The 25,274-nt window shown below is 37.6% G+C and overlaps 1 protein-coding gene across 2 annotated transcripts in view; it reads left to right on the top strand.

Moving 5' to 3' along the window:
- Positions 1-25,274, top strand: part of KCNH5 (potassium voltage-gated channel subfamily H member 5) — a 215,366-nt gene that overhangs the window by 7,869 nt on the left and 182,223 nt on the right. For both annotated transcript variants that reach the window (XM_063440105.1, XM_063440106.1), the window contains exon 2: positions 20,297-20,420. In XM_063440105.1, the coding sequence (XP_063296175.1) occupies positions 20,297-20,420 (124 nt within the window). The remainder of the gene's footprint in view (positions 1-20,296; positions 20,421-25,274) is intronic.

Raw genomic sequence — 25,274 nt, 5'->3', positions numbered from 1 at the left:
CTTTCGCTTTGGTTCGTCTTTCGCCGGTCCAAGAATTTCACCACTAGCGGCACAATACGAATGCCCCTGGCCGTCCCTCTTAATCATGGCCCCAGTTCCGAACCGGAGTCCTATTCCATTATTCCTAGCTGAAGTATCCAGGCGACCGGCCTGCTTTGAACACTCTAATTTTTTCAAAGTAAACACTTCGGGCCCCCGGGACACTCAGTCAAGAGCATCTGGGGGGGGGGGGAGGGGTGCCGAGAGGCCGAGAGGCAGGAGCTGGAATTACAGCGGCTGCTGGCACCAGACTTGCTCTCCAATAGATCCTCGTTAAAGGATTTAAAGTGTACTCGAAAGAGTCCTGTATTGTTATTTTTCGTCACTACCTCCCCGCGTCGGGAGTGGGTAATTTGCGCACCTGCTACCTTCCTTGGATGTGGTAGCCGTTTCTCAGGCTCCCCCTCCGGAATCGAACCCTGATTCCCCGTTACCCGTGGTCACCATGGTAGGCGCAGAAAGAACCATCGAAAGTTGATAGGGCAGACATCCAAATGCGTCGTCGCTGTCATGGGGACGTGCGATCGGCCCGAGGTTATCTAGAGTCACCAAAGCAGCCGGGAGGGAAAGGGGGCTGATAAATGCACGCATCCCTGGGGGTCAGCGCTCGTCGGCATGTATTAGCTCTAGAATTACCACAGTTATCCAAGTAACAGATGGAGCAATCAAAGGAACCATAACTGATTTAATGAGCCTTTCGCAGTTTCACTGTAGCGGCCATGTGTGCTTACATGTGCATGGCTTAATCTTTGAGACAAGCATATGCTACTTGCAGGATCAACCAGGTAGCTTTCTGTGCCCAGAGCGAGTGAGGGGTAGGGCAGGGGCGGAGGCGGCAGTGGAGCGGTGCCCGAACTTCTCCCCTCCGTGGCCCGGGGCTCTCACCTCCGGACAGTCGTGGGGATAGACGACTTCGGAGCCGGGCGGATTGACGCTCGGCGCGGCCCGGGGGAGGCTGGTGGCGCTGTGGCAGCCACCGTGGTCCCCGCCAGGGAAGGGGACCTCCGGCGGGTCGCGGGGCGCCGGCCTCCTCCGTGGCGTGTGCGGTCTCGGGCCTCTGCTTCTAGACGGGCCCTGGGAGCAAACTCAGGTGGAGGTCGCCAGGCATGGATGGTGACGCTCGGCCCGCCAAGGACCCCTAGCCCGGGCGGCGGAGAACCAGCCAGAGTCCCCTGCCTGCCGTTCTAAATTTTCGCTCCTTGACAATCTCCTCGAGGGTGCCCCTGCCTATTGTTGTGCACTTTTTGACGCGCGTTGTTTAGGGGGACCAACCTGGAAAAGTGTCCGACCTCGTGGAAGTGGTGCCTGGATGCGGCCGAGCAGATCCGACCTCATTTCTGACAGGCCTGGAGCTATTAAATCAAGTCCATAATACCTTATTCATAATCTTCTTTGACACTAATAAATGCAGTAAACAAAGTAGAAACACAATCGTACAATATCAATGGACAAACAAAAACAAAAAACTACATTTGCACAGACTATGTTAGGTGAGATTTGCAAGATGAAGAATTTTTGTGCAGGACGCTCTAAACCTTCTGCATGACGACATGATTTTTTGTGTCACTGACTTGCTGGTATATATCTAAATATAAATAAAATATATATTACTTTAATAGGCTTAAATCCTTTTTAATATTCTTATTTAACTTTCTATTTCTTTCCTTTTTTTGTTGTTGTGGGAAAGTTTTAGCTTTCGGATTTATTTATTTTTTATCTAGAATATAGAGTTCTCAGTGGAGATTTAACGTTTTAGTTATATATGCGTTCATTTAACATGTTTGCAGTTGTTATCATTTACTCGTGAAATACTTTGCTCCTTGCTGACACTGTGTGCCTTTTATTTACTAAATGGTTTCAGTAGGACATTACCAGTTTATTAAAATGTCATTTTTTTGTTTGAAGATTTGCTCTTTATGTGCAAGTGCCTTTTTAAATAAGTAATGTTTACTTTTATGGAAGAAATAATTGTATAGATGTGTTTAAATTTTCATAGTGTGATCAAGAACTAATAACATAAAAAATAAATTGATATATAAATAGAGAGAAACTATACCTGCATGCACCAATGTAACCTGTTTATATAATATAAACAATTTGAGATCAAAAAGTGATAAAAACTCCCCAGTGATGCAAGTAAATTCTGACTTTTTCTGCTGTTTCTTCTATATATCCCAAGGCAACCCTTGCCTGAGATACGGCTGCTCCAAATTATCATGTTTGTCCCAGAATGCTTTTCTCACTATGCAAATGAGCAGAGACAAGAATCACTTTTTCAGATTGCTAACATATCATACTATTACCCATTTGCATTTAACTCTGTTTTGAAACATGTAATTGCTATAGGAGCCGATATATAAGAGAGAGATTTCCAGTTGTTCTATACGTATATTCAGCTTGGCATGGTGGTAGAATTCTGAAAACCGGGGTCTTTTTATTTTTAGCCTGCATTTATTATATATATATAAACGCAATCCAAGTCTCCGGCTACAATGAGGACTCCCTAAACTGCTACATTACAATGACTGTAAACCGGTTCAGCCAGCTTCAACACCAATGGCTAGCCTCCAATAACATATGCATTGCACAGCCCTTGAGGATGTTTGCAATGATCCAAAAGTGATCATGGTCTCTGCAACCTCCTGAAGTTTGTGATGTTCATGAGACAATTCCTAGTTATAGAAATAGGGTCAGTAAAAATAACTATTCCAGATTGTTTGAGGGTACTGGCTATTAGCCATCCTTCCAGATGAGTAGCTTGGGCTACTCCAAAGGGTAACATCACAAGCTACTACATACTGGCCATCATCCCAGAGAACACTGCCAACCAAAATCCCAAACAGTGGAAGTAATCTGTGTGAAAATTATTGTGCAAGACTTTACAATAATAGGGTTCTTACTCTATTATTGAGCATGCTGTTCTGTAAAATATTTGTACTGTATGTTTGGGCACATTTGTGGTTTTTGCGTAGGATCACTTTTTGTCTTTAGTTGTCTGGAAGTCACTGACTGCTGCACAGTAGATAAAAAGCCCATGCTATTGATTTCAGAATATAGCATTACATATATTAACATTTCAAAACAAGTTAGTTATTTTTCAAAACAGGCAAAATGAGAAACTACTTGTAAAAACTTGAAAAAGTTAAGTCTAAATATTAGAATTCGGGAAAAAAACAAAACATTGGACATTTTGTGTTCCCATCTGTTATTTAGCCTAAAACCTACAAGTCAATTCTAAACCCATCACAACTTGCTATGCGTTAATAAATCTAATTTTTTTCCTAGGTAATTTCATTAAGAATGTTAACATATGTTTTCAATATATTACATAGCTATAACTGTATAAAACACTTTATTTCTATTTTACAGATTTCTTTTTAGCGCATTCCATACCCTATAGTTTTATAGAGTTAAAAAAAAAAAAATTAAATTGACTTATTTAATTGAAGAAAAAGGTCGCAGGTTGATATTGACATATTGTTTGCTGTAATGCATTTTAACAAATAACAGAGATTATCATATTTCTGACCAGATTGACTAATTGGAGAATTGGTCCACTAGCCACCTGGCAGGATCCGTATTGATTGATTTTATACTCGGTCTACTACAGAACATAAATCAGAAGCGTGTGTGTGTCCTGTATCTATTTGTTTATATCTGCTGGAAATTTACGATATCCATTTTTTTTTTTTATTTCTAAAGTTCATTTACTGAAAGCAGGTAGTTTCTTTGCTTAATTAACATTTTAATTCTTCTGGGGATTCGCTGTCCTACTTTTAATATAGAGCAAGTGGTGAGATTCAAGCTGCCGTAGACAGCAGAATTTTCAAACTCTCTATACAATATTTTGAACCAGTATACGGTGCCAACAGAAAGCTGGAATTGTCTCTGTTTTTACTGCACTTGGCAGACGGTGCTTTTCCCTTTTTCTTTTTCTTTTTCAGACACATTATAATTTGGTTTTGTAATATTTCATCAAAATGTGAATGCAGTGCTTGTCCTGTCATCAGCAAGGCGATGCATTACATAATAGTTTTGATAGAGAATACATTAAGAACTATATATGTATATATGTTTCGGTTTCCTGGAATTCTGCTCTGTTGAAGCCACATTTTATTTCATTATGCAATTGGAAATCAGAATTAAGCCCTTTACTATCAGGCAGTGAGTTTGGGAAAAAATAACTACCAGAATCACATATTTTTTTTTTTTTTCTGGAAAGTAGCTTATAAATTTACTTTTCATGCCAGTATGCACAGACGACGCCATTTGTAATTTAAAAAAAGCCACAAAAAAAAAGTAACAAATATATTTTGTGGAATCTCATTTATAGACCAGAAGAATCTAAACCCCCCCCCCCCAAAAAAAACCCGAAGAATATTAAAGATCAGAAACTAATATTTTAAACAAAGTTTTGTTTTTTGATACGTAACATTTTGCCATGTTTCGGCTCATTTCCTGATCTATGCTATATACCTCTCCCTACGTATGCAGTAATCCTCCCATATATGTTATCATTTCCCCAAGCCATTACCCTTATGTTGCCACATTCTGCCCAGTGTCTCCTTTGCCCAATACGTGCACATTGTAATATGTAATCATATTACCCCCATATATATTGCCTCATTCGGTATTGCGTGGTTTCCACATTGCCAGTTTGTACTTTATAACTTCTTATATATTTGTCCAGGAGTTATACAAAATGTAGCAATTCATTTTAAGTATGGTCAAAGACAGTAGGGTTTAAAATTAAACATATCGATAGAAACCACATAGAGAGCTCTCCTTGAGGGATTTTAATCTCACATCTAGGGCACTTTTTTACCAAAGTGAAAGCTGGCTCTTGAGCTAGAAATCTAATTGGATAATGTACATCAAGACTTAAAGTAGCAGGGGATGAAATACAATTGAGGATGCACTCAAAAATTATCTTGGTCGAGCCCAAAGATTAGAATAAAGCCTTATTAACCTACAACATCACATTGCCCGAAATGCCCACATTTTTACTGTTATATTGTCCCCTTTCTTCCTGTACACACTGTAACACCCCAACTCACTCACAGAATCATTGCTTTGAGGGTCAGACATTTAGATAATTAGTTTCTTTGTAATCAGAACTAGATGCCCTGTAGCCACTGCCTTGTGAACTGCCTAGTTTATGAAGGGGATATTTTTCTGATTTTGAATATACATGGTGTTTGTAGTACAGGATTTCAGGCCTTGTTCAGTAAACTAAGCTGAGTTGCAGAACTTTAGGCTTACCTAAAAGAATTGGTTATAGAGACCGTATGAGGATTATTTTCTTGGTTTGTAACTGACCTCTTATTAAGACCCCAATATGCACATTTGCCTCCACATTCCAATTTTCTTCAATATATGACCAGTATTACGATTGTTTACTGCTGTATAAATTTGGTTAGCACCTGAGCCATAATTTTGATATATTTTAATTTTTTTTTAAAAGTAATAGAGCTACATTGGTGTTCACAGAACATTCGTTGTGTGAACCCAAATCTTTTTCTTCCTCTTATCCTTAAATAAATATCTATATATTTTTTTTACATTTTTTTTTTATCTTTTTTTAAAGCAAGGTTTTTTTTAGGTGCACTTAATTTAGATAGATATGTTTTATTTTAATATTTAGTTTTTTAAATAGCTTTTCTTCTGCCATGTAAGTGAATCAAAGCTGCAGGTGAATAGTCTTTATTTAGACTGCCTTATGTAAGTATTTCAGTTCCAAGCAAGGGAGTTTTCTAAATTTTAAGGTGTCCTAAAACAAAAATAAAACTGTGTGACTCATCTGTGACACGAGCAGTAGATTACATTGATCAATGCTTGTGCACACATTTAAACTTCCTCTTTAAAAAAATAAATAAATAATTATTTAGTCTTGAAAAAATATCTGCACTTTTTTAATATAATAAATATTTAATATTTTTTGTTTAATTTGAATCCGAATTTCTGAGAAGAGTCTTTTTTTCTAGGGTGATTTAGACAGATCACTAAATGCAAAAAGGTGAATGTTCTCCTTTTTAAAATAGCACCACCATAATTGTGACATAACCTGATAAAAGTATCCTTCGTTTATTTACATTCGTTGTTCCATCAGTAGATTAGATTAATTTGCTTTATTCGAAATCCCATTTAATCAGCAAGACTTTGAATACATTTCAGAGAGCCTATTAAAATTATTACTCTTCATGACTTTATGAGTGAATGTTCCTAATTTGTGTGTACCCTTTTATTTGTCATGCTTTTAAGAATGATGCAAAAATCATTGAAGCATTTGAGTAATTGTGAAAATTAGGCTAGATCTCTCCAGCAACAGTGATACTTCTACTGGCCTAAGGTTAGCAATCGTGCGTGCGTGTGTGTTTGTCTGTGTGTGTGTTCGTTCAACTGTAAATGCTCCATGTTTTTAGAAAAAATAAATCATCCTCTATTTAGGGAATAGGTATATACAAAACTCATTACAAAAATATCTGACCCAATCATCAAAGCGATACTCCAACCACCATGACCACTTCTGCTTTTACTTTTGATAGATGTGCCCTTTTCTGCTTGAAACACTGCACGTCCAGAGTTATGTGTACTTGTGTATCAGGGGCTAGTTACACCCTTGACTCACGTGACTTAGGCACTCTGGACATTTATTCCGGGGCTGCGTAGTGTCAATTCTGTGCATATTTCATGTTTGTGGTCATCCCGCACTGCACGCTGGCTACAGTAATAATCCGCTTTTCCCTTGCAGGCTCTTCTCATCTCCCCTCCTTCTCTCCCTTCTTGTCTTAAGTCCTACCCACCTTCCTAATTTCTCTCACAACCCCCTACCTTCGCCGGCTCAGAGCACGCACAGGTGCTCTAAACCAGTTAAATGGTCAAATCCAAGCTTTCCTATGAGAAGCCTTTGATTTGGACCTCAATACAGCTCCTGTGACGTCAAAAGGTGGCATGCTAAGCAGCGCCATGGGATTCACCCGGTGCTGGATATAGGTAAATAAAACTTATTTTAAAGTTATCTTTTAGCATCACTTTGGGCAGAAGGGGGGCAAAAGAATATTGTCCCATATTACACTATTCAAAGAACAAAAAAACAAAACAAAAAAAGGATTGGAGAAATAATGTAAATGTTATGTTTAAATATTGTGGGTGGCAATTTAAATTTTATTTTAACACAGTGAAACACCAATTTGATTATATAAAAGTAAGACCGGTTAAGCAGTATAAAAAAAAATGTTAAAAAAAAGTGGGAGTTGTTACAGCAAGTGTTGAATATTTTATTTTTTATTTTCAAACAGTCTTAATAAATGCAAAAAATATATCCCTCAAGACTTTTATTGTCCTGTACCTCTGAAGCATTAAAGTTGCAACATTTTCAAGATAAACCCTTACTGGGAGAATCTAAAGGAAAATGTAGAGCGAAGATCAACAGACATCATATCTCCAATCAGGCCCGGACTGGCTATCAGGCACACCGGGCAAATGCCCGGGGAGGGGCGCGATGGCCATGGGCCGAGGCCAGCAGGGAAGGTCACAGGATCCCTCTCAGGATCTCAGGATACACCGTAAAATAATCTAAAAAATACTATCCAAGTGCTAGGATACGACTAATACTATCCAAGTGCTAGGATATGACAAGGTGCACCAAAGGCCAATATCACAGAGTAGATGCCGTGTTAGCCACCCAGGCTCTGCTAAGGAAAGGACGTCTTTCATATTTCACTGATTGGGCAACACAATGAGAGAAGAGCCACATACAAAAACCACATCACTTTGAAGTTGATACATTATTTATGGTAATGCTTCCCACTAGCATGAACAAAGCATCTTGTTGACAATGAATGATGGACAAATTGAAAGAAATATCTCTACTTCAGAAAAACAAAATGAAGTTTAGGAAGAATAACAATCCTAAATTCATAGGGAAAGCAACACTGGATTGTCCCCAGCACAAAATGGTAAATATCCTATAGAGACCCTATTAAAAACTTAATTTCAATGTGAAAATCGTATTTCATAAAACAAATTCCAAATATGCTCATCAACGTGGAGAGATGAACTAGCACCACTCCATCCAACATGACAACCAAATGTTCTCATAACTACCGTTATTGCAGAGAAATCAGAATCTGAAAAAAAAACATATCCAGTTGTTTTTTTAAATAAGACAAATCGACATGTCTGTAATATTGTGAATTTCCCTTAAAGGGACACTATAGTCCCCAAAACAACTTTAGCTTAATGAAGCAGTTTTGGTGTATAGATCATGCCCCTGAAGTCTCACTGCTCAATTCTCTTCCATTTAGGAGTTAACTGCTCTTTGTTTCTGTCCAACCAGCCCTAGCCACACCTCCCATGGCAGTGACTCACACAAACTGCATGAAATAAATAGGGTTTCATTATCAATCATGCGTTACGTTATATTAAGTTTTCGTCTCCTGCTTCTTTGAATTGAATTTGAATCACACACAGGAGGCGCCTGCAGGGTCTGGCAAGCTACTAACAGAGCAGGAAATAAGAAACCCTAAATTAAACAGACTGTGCAATAAAGGAGCTGTATATATTACATGACTCTTTACAGGAAGTGTTTGGGAAGGCTGTGAAAGTCACATGCAGGGAGGTGTAACTAGGGTTCATAAACAAAGTGATTTAACTCCTAAATGACAGAGAATTGAGCAGTGAGGCTGCAGGGGCATGACCTATACACCAAAACGGCTTCATTAAACTACAGTTGTTTTGGTGATTGTAGTGTCCTTTTAAGTTTGTAGTGGATAACTGCTCATAATTTCCCAAATTAAGACATTTTCGTCTTTTAAAAACTTACAATTACTTAAAAAAAAAATATTGTTTTTATAATTAAACATTTTTTATCTACAAATAAAGTAGGACATGTATAAACTTACATTTTGAAATACACATATTGCATCTGTACATAGGGGCCTAGTAAACACTTGACTTATTGTTACAGTGTAAAACTCTGACAATGCCATCATTCCGTGATGAACAATTGAAAAAGGTTCTCTGAAAATGATCTAGACTTCCTGCTGATAAAGCACAAAAGGACTGACATATTGGTCTCAATTATAGCTGGCAGGAGCAGTTAATTACTATTTAGAAACAGCCTTTATCACTTTTTATCAAGGCACATGTCCTTTCCTCTATTGCATTTAATAGCATCTGACATTACTAATTCTTCTCTTTGAAAAAGGGATACAATGCACAGCTATCAATCGATATAAAACCTTACACTGTATCCCAATAGATATATGTAGTACGTAAACATATGTATCAAAATTAAAGTGTGGATATACATCCTGTGTGTCACACCTCTACTCCCTTTAAAAAGAGAGATTTGCAGAATTTCTGCCTGGAACATTTGCTGCACAGAACCCCAGCAAGATACACTAGCAAAAAGCTAACCACTTCTGAACAATGAGGCAACAATCTGGATTACAAGTCTTCCTTCCTAACTGAGGTCTTACTTGGCCTCTGGAACTACATGTTACAGACAACTGTGCAGATGGAGGCTAAAAACCGGAGACACTGGCACGTCAACAGCCTAGCCCTAGAACACCCGAAGCTGTGACTGGGTACTCTCAAGCTGCTGTCAAAAATGTCATGTCATGTCATTGTATAACGAATCCATGGCACATAATATTTAGAATACTAAAGGGGCAGAAAGTGGGAGAGGGCCTGCAGAAGGCCACTAAATTATTGAGCTAAAGGCTGTGGTCAGGTCAGCTAAACATAGTATGTAATCCAAACCTGCTGGACTGGTTGGCTTGAGTTCATTGCTTGAAAACCCTGGATGTTGGCCAGGAAAAATTACAAGAAGACAATCTTCCCCTTCTTTAGCTTCAGACCGTTCAGTCATACCTTTCAGGTTAATGAAGTCCCTTTCCTGCGGCCATTGGATCCCCTGTTTAAAAGTAGTCTAGAGCTGCTTAGCTGTACCTAGGCAAGTGATCTGCTGTGTTGAGGTGTATCTAGTGCCTTTTTTCATCTGCAATCTGCTGAGACAAGACGTTGGATATATCTTCTTAGAGAAGTCAACAGCCAGGCCTCCTTAGTCGTGATTTTACTGTAGTGACCGACAATAACCCACTTGAGTAGTTCAGTAAAGTTCCTGTAGGCAATGTTATATTCTCAAACTGCAGGTTTGATTTATAGTCTTAATCTTTTCAGGCACATAGGAATGGTGTTGGCCCATAGGCTATAGGTAAGATTTAGTGTTTTTAAAACAGGATTGTTGGATTTGGTCAGGAGATCTGGTAGCCACCTTAATGCCACACTATAATCTATATATTGTGTGTATCCATCTTGTCCTCATTTTTGTGTAATGGTAAGTCTGCCATTTTTCATAGTAGAGAGGCCCTGGTTTCGGCAATCCTAGCGGCTAACTGGTCAAAGTTTAAAGTCATGGTTTGTACAAGGTGGTCTATAAAAGTGTATAGACCACTTTGTACTTCAATTTCCATGTCTTCTCAAGCTATCTGTCTCTGAGCGTGCGGAGAAAATACTGATTATAAGAGTTTATTTTGTTTTAATAACGTAGTTTACAGGCTTTCTAGACTGACCTTGTTCCCTACGAATACCCAGTGTGTTGATACATTCCTTCTGCAATTATAATATGTAACAGATGAACCTCTGCCACCTCTCCATGTCACCACGTGTTCCTATCCAAGCAAAGGATGGTTATAAGGAATACAACAAACAAAACAACATCTTTATCTTCTGCCCTATTTAGTGCATTTGGGGCCATTCTGCCTAAACAAATTTAGTAAAGAAATCCTTTATACCTGTTCACCTTACAGGTAAAGGCCTGTGTGGCAAAGGGGTAGGATGACCCCAAAAGAAGGTGGCCAGGGTGACTGACTGGCTGCCCTCCCCCTCAAGCAGTCCCTGAACAGTCCTAGTGCCCAGTCCCCTCCTGCATTTTGAAATCTGCCGGCAGATTTGAAAATGCGTGACGTATCTATTTTTGCTTGCACAGTACCGCAAAGTGCTGGACTGTCCCATCAAATTCAAGACTGCCGGCACCTTTGCTACTTATCACTGTCTCCTAGCCATAGTACATAGAGACCTCTATCCAAAGGTCTACTGCAGTGCACACGAATGCCTTGCTTGTACGTGCACATTGATACTATATAACATGTATGGACTCTGCTCCATAAACCAGAAAAGAGATACTGGCTATCAGAATGTGCTTCTCTAATGTCGATCTTCTTAAAACAAATGTTTTCTGTTTGCAAGTTGCAACATCAGAATGAGGGACAAAGAAAGCTCCTGGGTGTAGGGGGCGAACATTTAACTCCTTCCTAAGTTATTTAGATTTCTGCGACCGGTAAATCTGCTTTCTAATTATGGCAAAGCTAAAATCCCATACAAAAACACTGTGTTAGAAATATATCAAATTTAGATTAAATTACCCTGGCTTTTCATTAAAATAGCAAACTCTAGCACAAAGATTAATGGTCTATTGTATCATAGGGTGACAAAAGTATAAGTATTCCCAACACATGTGAAGAGCGGGGAGTTTTTGAATCAGTATTTTATTTTTGTACGTTTTTACCACTTGCTTTTTTTTAAATTTTATTTAGCTGTGTGCCTTGCCTGTAACTGGTGTGAAAGAAATGGCTTTATGGACGTGTCTCTTTAACTGTGCATTAACCAAAACCAGGAGATGTCTATTGAACCCTCAGTTTTTTCCTTGATAGCCCTATCCCTACAAAAAAAGGTAGTTTTTCAGATCCAGATCTAGAATATGTTTGCTGAGAAGGGGCCGCGTTGTGCTCTTCACCTTTTTAATGACTTAGAAATTGCTTGAATTTGTAGGGTTATCCCACGAGTTTGAAAAAGAAAACACAGCATCCACAATATTAAAATGCAGAAACTGCAGATTTAATCACTTTGTAGCAGCTTATCCCATGTAGAGCAGGAGTAATTGGATTACATTGCTTAAGATATTCAGCTGGGTCATCACAGAGAAATATGTATTAATTTTTTTTTTATTAGAAAAACTGTCTCTGTCAAATTATTTTCTTTAGTTTAATATGATCCGACAGTTTAACATCTATAACAACATCCAATATTTTGACCAGCTCATATTAAGCCAAACAGAATTCAGCTGCACATACAGCTAAATGTTTGTTATAAGAATATTTGGAATATAAAGCCAGGCATGTTTTTAAACAAACCTAATGTTTCTAACTTCTATAATTCAACACCTGGAATAGCAAAATAAGACGAATGTTTACCGTATACATATATAAAGCCTGCTTCAGTTAGATGCCAAGGGGATATTTGTTTAATTATCGTTTCAGTATTTAAAGTGGAAATATTTTGCCCTTTTGGTTTTGAAATAAGCACAGTATTGAAGTGGTTAATTATATCTCACGGCGTCTCGAGGATTTTATCGATTTTAAACATGTTCTAACTATAAACTAAATGTTTGTCTTCTGTACTTACAGCAGATTTTTTTTTAGTTTTGTATTATTAATTTATAAAGTAGTTTTTTTTTTAATTGTTGACTATAAGCAACCCCCTTCCGCCCTGTTGAAATGAACTTAATCCATTTCTGGAGGATGACAGGATCCCAGTGAAGAGCACTCAGAATGCTATATAAGTATCTGTCCTCATAGGATTTTATTGCTCCTCTAACACCTCTTGTTCAAACAAATGGATGGCTCATCAATATTGTAGAAGATAACAGTGAGGGTCAGACTGCCGAACAGGAGATATTGAGTAAATGCAATACAGAGGCTTTGTATCTTTTCCAAAAGATGCTAATAGGTCAATTGTTCTCATTGTTTGATGCCTACAATGCTTCCCTTGTTATCTACCTTCTACACCTACAGCTGTATAAAGATAAGCTCTCTTTTATCTTGTAGTGCCTTCTGCCATCAAAGACAAAGTTGGCTTAATCTGCCTTTTCTTAAGCATCCAATATTAAATTTATTCCTTTTTTTTCCGCTGTGTGTAATCTACAAAACATGCAACCATAGTGTGTGCTAAAGCTTCACTTTTTATTATTCAGTTTGTGTGTAAGTACATAATAAATACATCAATAATATATAAAGTATAGTCTTTCCTAAGGTATATTTGAGTGAAGTTCCTATTTATCTCATCTGTTGGCCCTTACTACCTTTAACTCCCTAAGCACCAATGATGCAATGTGTCTTTCACTCATGTAATGAATGCAGAGCTGTGGAGAGGTGCACATCTAAATTAAGAAACACACTAGGGTAGGGGCCATAGGAACCAGATTGTGATCCTTAAATTGCAGGAAAGTGGTCCTCAGTGGGTAAAGACTGCAAATATAATTATCATTGGCGGGCTCGGATGAACCTGGTGTCTGTTATCTGACAATTGAGTTTACAAAACAATTTGCAATTCCACTTTAATATTGTCACCATGCAAAAATAATCTTTGCTCTACAAATTAAGCAACACAAGGTTTTCTGAGTGCAGCCATGTTACGTTATCACAGATCCATGGACATGCCAATTAAGTCATCTTTTGTAATTACAACCAGAAGACCACCAGTCAATGCCATGACTGAGCTATGGCAGAGAGGAGACCTCCTAGCCTTAGACATTCCAGTGTTAGAGCCGTGATACATCCAAAAATCACATGAACTCACCAATGGATTCCTATTTCATTAAACCTGAACCTGGCTAACTTTACCCCAAGAGGTTAAATGATGGCTTACAGGGTCAATTCCTTCCTCGGTACATTTAATACGTTGATCTTAACTTGGAAAATGTATAATTTAATGGGCAACGCATTAAATATAAATCTGAATTTAGAATTAGTAAAATAAGAGGGAAATTTTAATTTATTTATTTTTGTAACTAAGTTTTTTTTTTTACCTGTATTTCCCTAATCTGTATTTACTTCTCCGTGGTTCACTGAAGAGAATGCTTAGCCTCCCTTTCTTTCTTTAATTTCTTTCTTTCTATGCATGTGTTTTTCTTCTGTTTTTATTTATTGAGCAAATGAAGTTTATTATCCCTTATGTTTCTCTTATCTGACAACAACTGCTTTGTTGCTGGGCAAACTGTTACAAGCGGAGTCTGCGTGTGGGAGTAACAGAGTTTGACAACCGTCTGCCCTCCCCCTTTCATTTAATCAAGTTACAATGTGAGGGTTGATGTCACTGGAAGACTTATTTGTATGCACATGCCTTCCAGTGATGCGTAGGATAAAATGCTTTAGAACATTGAGGTACTCATGCATCCTACACAGGCTTGGGACCTGCTAATGGGAGTTGCACATCGATCTCCATGCAATGCTTGGATTGCATATTAAGCCATTTTAAATGAGCATTCTGTGATGAAGAAACTTGTACAATACAACGTTCAGAAATCTATGGATGCAATAAACTCCTCCTAAACTGTGTAGCTAAATGTGTAAATGTGCACACGCTTTAATGTAGATATAATCGATCTCATTAAATACATTATAAAAAAAAAACAATTCTGGATTGAATGACAGTCCACATTCTCACTGACTCCAAACACGTTTTTTTATTTTTACATTTTTTACCTGCCCTGTTATCAGTTATTAACACTTTAGTTGGATTAAACGGATACTCTTGTGGAATATCTACCAAATGGCTATATTAACACATTTATTGACTCCAGCAAACTTGTCGTTTTTTAGAATGTTGCTTAAAGGACCAATATAGCATTAGGAATACATGTTTGTGTTCCTAACACTATAGTGTTCTTCTAACAGTTTGTTACCCTCACCCTTTTCATTTATAGTCTTACTCATCTCGTAGCCCTTGCCATATCAGTATTCACGATGTCTGTACCGCCTACTGATGATCTCATCCAATCCAGTGGCGCTGTGCTAGTCAAATTTGATTGAATAACTTGTCTGATTTGGCTATTCTGGTGAAACGACTATAGAGACTGTCAGAGGTGTTTTAAAGGGACACCTAAAGCACTTGGCTTGTATGCTGCAATACTCAGGTTATCTGGTCATATATATACTACACCTGCAGCATACTTAAAAGCTCTGCAAAATGTTTCCTAATATTTTATTGGATTGAGGAGTCTTGTCCAGTGAGTTGATATTCACACTTTAATAGACAGTGATACTCTCTATGATAATCTGTGTTTTCTTGTTTGGTTTTTTATTCTGCCAATTGACAGTAGAGATAACAGTTGTGCAAAAACAGACTGTGATGCATAAATCACATTAAACAGTCAGCAAACTGAGGGTTTTGTATGAATGTAAGTGCGATCTGATAACTATGGGAACCCATTGCAAGTTTTTGAAGCTATCCCAGAACTGGCTCCTTTAGACAGCCTAGTGGACCACTACCTACAGTTGGAATCCCTGTCACTCTAGGTGTGTGACAAATGACAAGTCGGGGAAAAGAAGGAAAAATCTAGATTACTACTAAGAGGGCCTAATATCCAAATTTGTGCAGACTCTTGTTAATAGGTTGAGGGAGCTAGGTCTGGTGAACTTGGTAACTTTTGCTGGGTCTCATCTATGAGTCGATGTGGTAGGCTCTTAAACCCACCAGTAGTTGGAGTCCTGCGGGAGGCCAAGGGTCTCCAAAAGAGCAGCCACTCCCTGCATATCTTGAACAGGGTAGGAGGAATTGCGATGTATGTCCAGGAAGTGTGTCATGCGCTATCTATGGCAGATATTGTTGTTCCCAAAGAGCATAACAAGAGGCTGTAGAGACCTCCGCCATTGCAGTGTGCTCCCAGATTGATCTTAAGAAAGTGAGCGCCATATTTTCAAAGATGTATGGAGAGGTCCCTTTGAGATCGGTCAGCTATGCGGCCTTGTCTCCACTACTCTGAACTCTGTACCACCAGATCTCTAGGCACTGTTTCAGGGGCTCTCCTCGGTTTTGATACCTGAAGATTGAGTCAAAGGACATGTGCTTGACAGCAAGGCCACCATTAGCCTGCATAGGAAGTCTAGAAGCTCCGCCACTGGAATGTCCTCAGAGATGCCCCTGATCTTCAAGTTGTTGCAATACCTCATGTCTTCCAGTGTCGCAAACCTTTGTTTGTGCCTGTGTGATGTCCACTGAGCTTAAGTGGATGATACTACTTATAAGGTTGATGTGGGGTGTAGCCACATTTCCCTGGAGAGCCTTCTGGAGTCTCTTCAGAGCCACTGCCATCACGGGCATGGAGTCCGAGCTCCTTGGGACAGACTGAGAGGGTAATTTCAGAGGGTCTCTGCCCAAAGAAAGCTCTTCTGAGTAGTCACCCAGCACTGGGCCATTTTAGACCCGTATGCGGCATGTGCCTGTTGGAGAAGATATCTGATATTCATGCCCCATCTGGGTTTGTCAGACTTTTGCTTCTTAGCCTTCTGACCCATGGAAGCCAGAGTTGCGAGATGCCCAAATGTAAGTTTTACAAACAAACTAAAATTGCTTAAATGTATGGATTATCCCAGAGCTCTGTAAGCTTGCGCCCAGCCCCTTAAAATGCTATATTCCACCCCATAATTATCTGTTTTACAATGTGTTTTTCCATTTTCAATTTATTGTATAAACACTGTATTTCAATCATACCTCCAACATGTTCATATTGTAGACATGCTGTACATGGAGTTTTACAGACCTGTGAGAAATTGGCAACTATATATTTAAGGTAACCTCTAAGAACTTGGCCAGTTGATGCTCTCTAAATCTGGGTGAAATTAACATTGCTAGTGCAGTAGTCCATCTTTTATCATTACCAGATAAAATGTACTGCTTTATTTTGACAATGGGCTGAATAGTAGGGATGGGCATGGGCAAAACAAATTAGTTTGGTTCTGAAATTTGGGTAATTCATTTTTTTTTCTGCTTCGGCAATTCAGACCAATGGCATTCGGTTCGGCACTTTGACATTTCTGAACGTCAGTAATTTGGACCCTAACCCCAATTCCTATCCCCTAACCACTAACCCTAATCCACTTCAGCAATTCGGGACTTCGGTAATTCAGGACTTTGGCAATTCGGTTGGGCAAGTCGAACTTCGGACATTTGTAAGCATCAGAATGTCCGAATTGCACGAAATTCGTCCGAATGTACATTTGGAACGAAACGAATTGCACATGTCTACTGAATAGGGTCTATAATGATGTCAGAACTAATTTCCATCCTACATTAATCAAGAATATTGGACTCCTGGGAAGACTTTTCTAATGGTATTTGTATAGTCATTTTTCTCGGAATTTTATAGTGGTCAAGAATATATTGGTGCTTTATAAACCGCAAATAATGATTGAAAACATAAAACTCAATATGTCTGCTCATGGACTCTTAATGGTTTGTCCATGCACAAAGTTCCCGTTGACTATTTTTTTTTATACAGATTTGCCAAAATCCATAGCTGCTTTCAAACCACCTCCACTTTGACCACAAAGATTTTATACCCGCCATGACCAATTTCTCAATTCTCATCAGATTCCATCATGATCTTTCTGTACAATGAGACTGTTTTGTTGGCTGAGAGAGATTAAACATGTAGGCAATACCACAGCATGACGTGGCTGCGTGGTAGGATTGTGGGTCTGGTAAATATGTAGCATATTGGTCCCCATTTCAAGGATTTAATTCAACCATTTAAAAAACATGCCTTTCAACTTTCTTAAACTAGATATTGATTAATTGTAGCATTTATATGACAAAAGCTGAAATTGTACCTCATAAAAGCAGGATTTATATATTTTTGTTAGCTTCGGAGTAAGCAAGGAGATTCAGAGTAACTCATGTTTAAAATGCTGATATTTCTCGCGGTGTGGAGATTTCACTTATTCTGGATCAGCAAGAGATTTGTGTCCCACTAAGCAGGCTATTTAGGTATGTGCTCTCAAACCTTAAGACTAATGGCAAGGATGTTTTAATAAATTACCGTGGCTTTCAAGTGTGAAAGTGCTTTATACAGAATCCTCTTAAACTCTCAATATACTGTGCTCATAGCTTTTTTTTTTTTTTTTTCTTATCTAGAATTGCCTTGGAAACCACTTTAGGTGCTCATGCTTCATTTGACTTTGACAGCCACGGGGTTAATATTAACTATATTTAAAGATGATCTGTCATTTTTCAATTTAAGAAAAAAAAAAAATCTCATTATATATACTTCCTGAAAATCGCATAGATTGGAGCCATTATTTTGCAAATAGAGAAATCATTTTTGATGTGGACACTTTCCAGGCAAAATAGCTTCCAAACTTAGAGTGAACACTGAGCCCATTACTTATTTTTAGCTGTAAAATTGGTGAATGTGGATTTAAAAAAATATTTTTAAATAATATCAAGTTATATTTGTTTTTGCGGAGTTCCAGCTTAACAGTAGTATATCAAAAGTACCCCAAGCCTAAATCCAATAGACCTGGAGATTATTTTGGGGTCGTACTGCAATTCGTCTGGATTTGGTCCAATCTGCAATTTCGAGTGAAATATACCCAAATTACAGATGAACCAAACCATGCTATGCCGAAGAATTTTTTTGGCGTGATGATGATTGAGGGCTGACGGTAACTCGACTTTATGAGCTGTGCAGGGAAAATAGAAGGAATAGCAAAAAAATTCTAGACATATTTATATTTTACAGCTCCTCCTGTTATTTTCTTCTTTTGGTTACTTTTCATCAGTTGATCTGTAACCCAAATGGTGGGAACATTATAATATTTTCTTAAATAAATCATGACGCAGTTTGAAGGGGGTGTACTTTCTTATTCGTGTGTGTGTGTGTGTGTGTGTGTGTGCGTGTGCGTGTGTTTGTGTATGCATGTTTGTGTGTGTATTATATTTAGGCAGAAGCATTAAGAAGCACACTGTAATAATTAAACATTTATGGATTAGTCCCAAACCAGATCTATGTTAGAATTAAGCTACATGTGGAATTAAGCTACATACATTTCCCTAGACAGGAGAGACAGGCTTCACAGCTGAATTTGATATAATGTAACTGAGGTAGTAAAACCTCAAAACATATTCGCTGGTATGGCATATTTATTACCCCATGCCATATATAAAGCATATATAAAGGTTACCACTGAGGTATGAGCGCATACACATTCCATATATATTTTATAGAATCCTGGGGTAAATACCTCTAGGTATCTTAACACTGTTAGCTCTGGATTAAGTTTATGTTAATGTTCGGTATATGTATGTAATCTACAGTTGTGCATTTGGTTTTGTACGAATTGCAAGTTGTCCAAATTTAGCCTGTATCTCAGAAGTGCCATACGGGTGAACAAATGACTAGCTGTATTCAGAATTCAACTCGTGGCTCAAAAACAAGAGTTTATTAATTCAGAGATTAAGTGAGAAATAGAGAGTAAAAACAAACAAAAAAAATCACTATATATTTAATAAACACATATTGATTTTTTTTCCTGCTCCTCCTTCACCCACTTCTATTGGGTTACAGTTTCACACTTGATCTGTGAAGCGAATCTTTGCAAAATGTTCCTATCTAATGTTTATATGTATATATTTTGCAATACTCTGGCCCATTATCGCGCCCATTTTGGTTCTTATAAAAAGATTTCCTGAATATTCTTCTTGGACGATATTTGGACGAGCCAAGCCACCCACTGAATGAGTGAAGATGGTCCCGAACTATATTTGTTTGGGAATGTGATTTGATTTTAATTTAATAATTAGAATTTAAGCACAAATGTAACTTCTTTCTTATATCCAAATTAAACTGCTGTGACTTATAAAAAAAAGCAAGAACATAATTTACCATAAATATTACCCCAATTATAAAGTCTGATACTTGGTTCGATAGTACATTTTTAACTCTTCAGTGAAAAGCCCTCCAATGTGACACTTACTTTACTTTACTGATTAACAACCCTTTTTTCCTTTTGCTCTGTGTGATCAGTTATTCACATAACCGTAAATTTTGGAGGATGGACAACTTTACACCCAAACTGCCAAACTGAAATTGGAGAGTTAAAGTTTGCAAGTCCCTTGTGAAGTCTACATTGAGTGGTGTACTCGCTAAACAAGGAATTGTAGCAAGTCAAAAACCTAAACGCAAAAATACCCTAATGAGAATTCCCAAAACAGCAAATTGGGAAACATTCTCCCAATCCCGCTGTGTTTATAACCTGACTATGTCTTCATTTCACAAGTTTAATTTTCAATTCACTACTTAGTATTTTTAAAGTGTATTTTTAAACCTACAATATTATGTGTATATTCCATATGATACTTTCTTGCCAACCTTTCTGAAACCAGATATTTTTCTGTCTGTTTTCTTTACATCTAGAATCGAGTTTCTTGCTGGGGAACGCACAGATTGTGGACTGGCCGATAGTCTATAGTAATGACGGTTTCTGCAAACTGTCAGGATATCACAGAGCCGACATCATGCAGAAAAGCAGTACTTGCAGGTAAATGCTTGTTTGTGTTTTTGTATTGAGTGTTAAGGAATGTCTTGCTTACCGTACCTAATTTTAGAATAGTTTGGCAGCCAAACCCAGCAGAAGTATTGACGAAATTTACATTCAATAGAAATTAACGGTTAAATTGGTGAATAAAAAAGCAATCCAGAAAATGTATGTATCTGTGTTTATACATTGCAATTAATTACATTAATTCCGAAATACTTTACAGAAACCATTTGGATTTCTCAATCTCGTCTCTTCCACTTTACCTTTTTACCTTAAATGACCAAAATACACCAAAACTATTGAATACAATTTTTACAGTCCCTCTTGTGACAGCTCCGTAAAATACCAATTCTAAAACAAAGAGCGGTTTATCCACCAAAACTTATTTCTAACGACTAACCAATATCCTGCCAAATTATAATGTGTTTAACCATGAGCAAAATGAACACACAAGCCCCTGTCCTGTTATAACGTGTACAAGCAACTTCAATTAACCTTAACAGATGATTGCTTTAAAGGACATATAAGTACTGTAGCTACAATATCACAGCCAATTTGATAATTTAAAAAAATACACATTGTAAGTATCTGAAATGTTTTAAGGTGCCTTAAAAACCCCCAAACACTTTCCACTTTCATATGGAACACAGTCGGTTAACAGCACACCTGTAACTTACTGGTATCATCAATGAACTTGACTGTCTGTAAGTGTCAACCTATGATGTAAGTTAAAATACTGCAAAGGCACCAGTTTTTTTAATATATCGAGCTTGACATAACAAGATTACCATGTAAATTGTGGATTAGAACTGGGTTTTTGTAATCGCTATTGTTACTGGCAGTAATATGGTCCTTGAACTTTGAATTGTGATCCTTATGAAAACAATCTTGATATAAGAAAAGCATCAAATGAAAGACTTAAAGGGGATACTATCGGGTCAGGAACACAAACCTTAATTCCTGACTCTATAGTGGTAAAATACTACTTTGGTCCTCTGCCCCATCACTTTACTTTTAAAAAGGTGATTATGAGGCATGTGCACACTGTACAGCACTGACCCAGGAAGCACCGCTAGTGGCCGTCTGAGTTACTGCCACTAGAGGTGTTACAAGCCAGCAATATAAACACTGCCTCTTCTCTGAAAAGGCAGTGTTTACATAAAAAAGCCTGCAGAGACAGGCTATAGACACAAGAACTATATTGATCTGTAGTTTTTCTGGTGACTAGTGTCCATTTAACTTAATATTGCACTAAATGAAAAATACAATTCAACACAAGGATATGTGTTCCACCTTGCAGTCTAATACATTTATTGAATGTTGCTATACTTGTTGTATATAGTATAACTTCCGCTTGAAATTCCATTTCGCGGTATAGTGAGATAGATTGTTCTGTGTAATTTAATAGCATTTATCTGCCACTGCCAAATGAAATCAGCAAATCAATCGGAGTTTCTTTCGCAGTAATGCCAAATTGGCACTGATGTTGTACCTCTTAACAACCTCTTAAGTTCTTTTGACAAGAAGGTTAAACGGGCAAAAGATCTTTCCTTTTTATCGCCTGCACCACGGCACTGCTGGATAAAACTTTCACAGTTCTACAGTTCGTTTTACATGTCGAGGCATCAAAAAACAATTCCAGCAGCTTCTTTTACTCAATTTGATCTTCAGCTCAAAATTGCTTTTTATGTTTTCTGCTGAGATTTTCATCAAAAATAATTATTTTAGGAAGAATGCACAGTTTTTTTTGCTGTGAGTGTTTATTTTTTCACAACAAGAATAACTTGCTTAGAATCTAGTGTGGCGATCAATACGGAGCAGTTGAATGCTTTTCTCCTATTTCCACTGCAGTGAAATAGCTCAAAGGACCGAGGGGACTGTGTTTCCCATTTAAGCAGTGCTTCGTGGCGGAAGGAAACTTTAATTTCCTAGAGACTTATACTTCTGTATTTGCCCCGGGTTATGCTGGATATGACATAGAAACAAAGTCTACCCGTCACGCTTGATATCATTCTAAATGCTTGTTTATAGATTTGTTGTTACATTATATTTAGTAAAGCCACTCTCCTCTAATTTTCTATATTCTCTTATTTAATTTTTTTTTTTCAGTTTGTTCCTCTTAACTTATGATTAAGTTCTGCAAGAGTCTAAACACATAGGTTCTGCACCAGCCATGCTACCCTGTTCCTTCTCTGGCCTTCATTTTATTGTTTATATGTTAGTAATGTTCACGACAAAGCGTTTAGACTTTCAAACATGACATGTATTCCGGAACCCTGTGATGTTCCTCTGTCATGGCAACATATATCTTAATCACAGTTTGTACGTTTTTGGCAGTAATGCCTATTTTTTTTTAATACCAGTCAGATTTTTTATATGGATACGTGGTTCATTTAATCTATTCATTATTCAATATATCACATTGGAAAATAAAAAATAAAACACACCTACAATCCTCCTTTTAAACCACCAGTATATAATGTGGATCATTTTTGTGCCTTATTAAATGTCACGACTCACAATGAACGGCTTGCTGGCTTTTCATCTGATTCTCTCTTCTTTGTCTGTGGGAAAACAAAATGTTGTTGCATTGGCAAAGTGCATTAGCACATCTGACCTTGGATCCTGGGCTGATTTTCAAGCAGCCTGGCGAGATTCTTGGGCACAAATACACCATACACAGGTACTTGAGACTAAATATGTTTATCCAGAGGAGGAAATAAATGTGCTTTATTATTAAAATTCCAATATGTGCAAAGGCATTATGGTCATAATGTTTGAAAATTTTCCAGGTTATAGCAGTGCCACGGGTAAATGACATTGGAATAAAATAAAACAACTTGCATTGACTGCTTTTATAACATTCGAGGTTCCTCTGATTTGAGTTTGCCAACGAACGTTTATTGTGTTTATCATTCTATACTTGCATGCAACCAGTGTCGATTAAACAGTCATTAGTAAATGTTATTTATTAGGGACTATAAAAAATAATGTATACTGGATTATTCACCAAGAGTTTTAAAACTGGAAACATTCTCTGAATCAGATATGCTTTCAGTTTGAATACTCTGACCTTGAATATGAAATTCTCACTTGGAATTCTCACCTTCGTAAATAATCCTGATTGTAAACGTATTTTGTTGTAAAAAGTATAAATACCAGTCTCCCCTAGCGGTCTACAGCCGTTTGAATTAAGCTTCTCTCAGGTCATAATTACCTCCATCTCAGAAGTTAGAGTAGTGTTAGCAGACCTTGAATATGTGGACAACATTCTTCTGGTGAATCCGTTATCAGATCTTGCATGCAGGGACAGATATCTAGTAGTAAATAAAAGACTTGTGCATTCTTTTTTTGCTGAATTGTAATTCATCTGAATTTAGGTTGATTGGCAGGTCATCTGTATTTCGTAACCCAGACTCACCATATGGATGTATAATCAAACAAACAAATTGTGCAATGGACAAGCATGTTTGTTTGATTCATGACTCGGAGTCCCGTCAATGCCGCCGCCACCACCAAAAAAAAAAGACAGATCAATAATAGGAAATAAGATGATTGATGGCTTGGAGACCGACACTAAATGTTGATTTTATTCACAAATCAGATGAGAAATGACCAATAGAGTGGGAAGGGGGAGGGGAGAGGACAATTAAAAAAATATAATCTATATATTTTAATAAATAGTATAGATTTTTTAAAGTTATTTTTTTAAAACTGCTAATTCTTGTTTTATTATTATTTATTTATTTTTTTGATCAAAGTTATTTGACCAAACTAAATAGTTTTGCTGTGCACACGTCTAGGGGTGAAGATACTCAAAAGTTTAAATTCATTATCATTTAAAAAAAAGTATCCAGTGGGAGCTATCCTAAAAAGGCATGGGTCTGTTGGCTTATCGAAAGGCAGCATATCAAGTCTTCTTTTAAACTAGAAAAATATAGATCACGATATTTGTAAAAGTGCAGCTCGTTACAGTATACAAGCTTAATGGGAGCCTTAACCTCTATCATCATTAGAAGAAACAAAGATTATAGGGAGATTATAACAATACAAAATGTATCATTATATGAACAGTGTTGACTAAACCATCTTTCTTCCATTGTTCCATGTAGCCAACGCATTCTGCATATGGACTGAAGCAGCAGGCGCTGAGATCCATTTTTTTGCACATGTGTTTCATCATTGGGTGATATGTCTGTAGTTATGAAATGCACAAACAGAGCAAGCCCTGCTACAGTGAGAGTTTAGATGTTTTATTCTTTGGACACTGAAGGATGAGCATCAAGCAGATTGTTTTCATACATGATGCATTTAGGAGGGATAAAACCAGTTCAAATAAATTGAATCCTTTCTTAAACAGATTATTTTCTGCTAAGCACACTCGATTTCATGGAGTTCAGGGAATCTCTATAAATGTTTGCAGACGCACAAAGAATGCAGTTACAGTAAGTTTAGAACAACGCAGACTTTGTCAATGTCCGTTGTCTTGTCTGCTTCCCAGGAGAACTTATGTTTATTGGACATGTGTAGTAATATGTAAAATATTCAGTAGAATACTTCGATACAAGACACATTCGCTGTTTTGCAATTACTGAGCTTTCCTGATAAGAGAAAGCGGTGCCAAGCTGAATGTTTTACTCCTAAGAAGGCAATGTTTAAAAAAGGACAGGTCTGATAACGCAGTATGCTCAAAATGCCAATAATCAGTCAGAAAGGACTTTGATCTGTTTAGGTGGAGTAGCTGGAAATGCAAATTAGGATATTAACCTCCGCAATGGAGGAGAAGGCCAGAAACCGGGTTATTTTATTTTTATTCTTAGAACCATTTAGTCAGATAATTAAATGGACATTTGG

The sequence above is a fragment of the Pelobates fuscus genome, chromosome 13 (assembly GCF_036172605.1).
Source record: "Pelobates fuscus isolate aPelFus1 chromosome 13, aPelFus1.pri, whole genome shotgun sequence".
Taxonomy (NCBI): Eukaryota; Metazoa; Chordata; class Amphibia; order Anura; family Pelobatidae; genus Pelobates; species Pelobates fuscus.
Note: the sequence above shows the minus strand (reverse complement) of the source record. Positions and strands in the feature narration are given on the sequence as shown.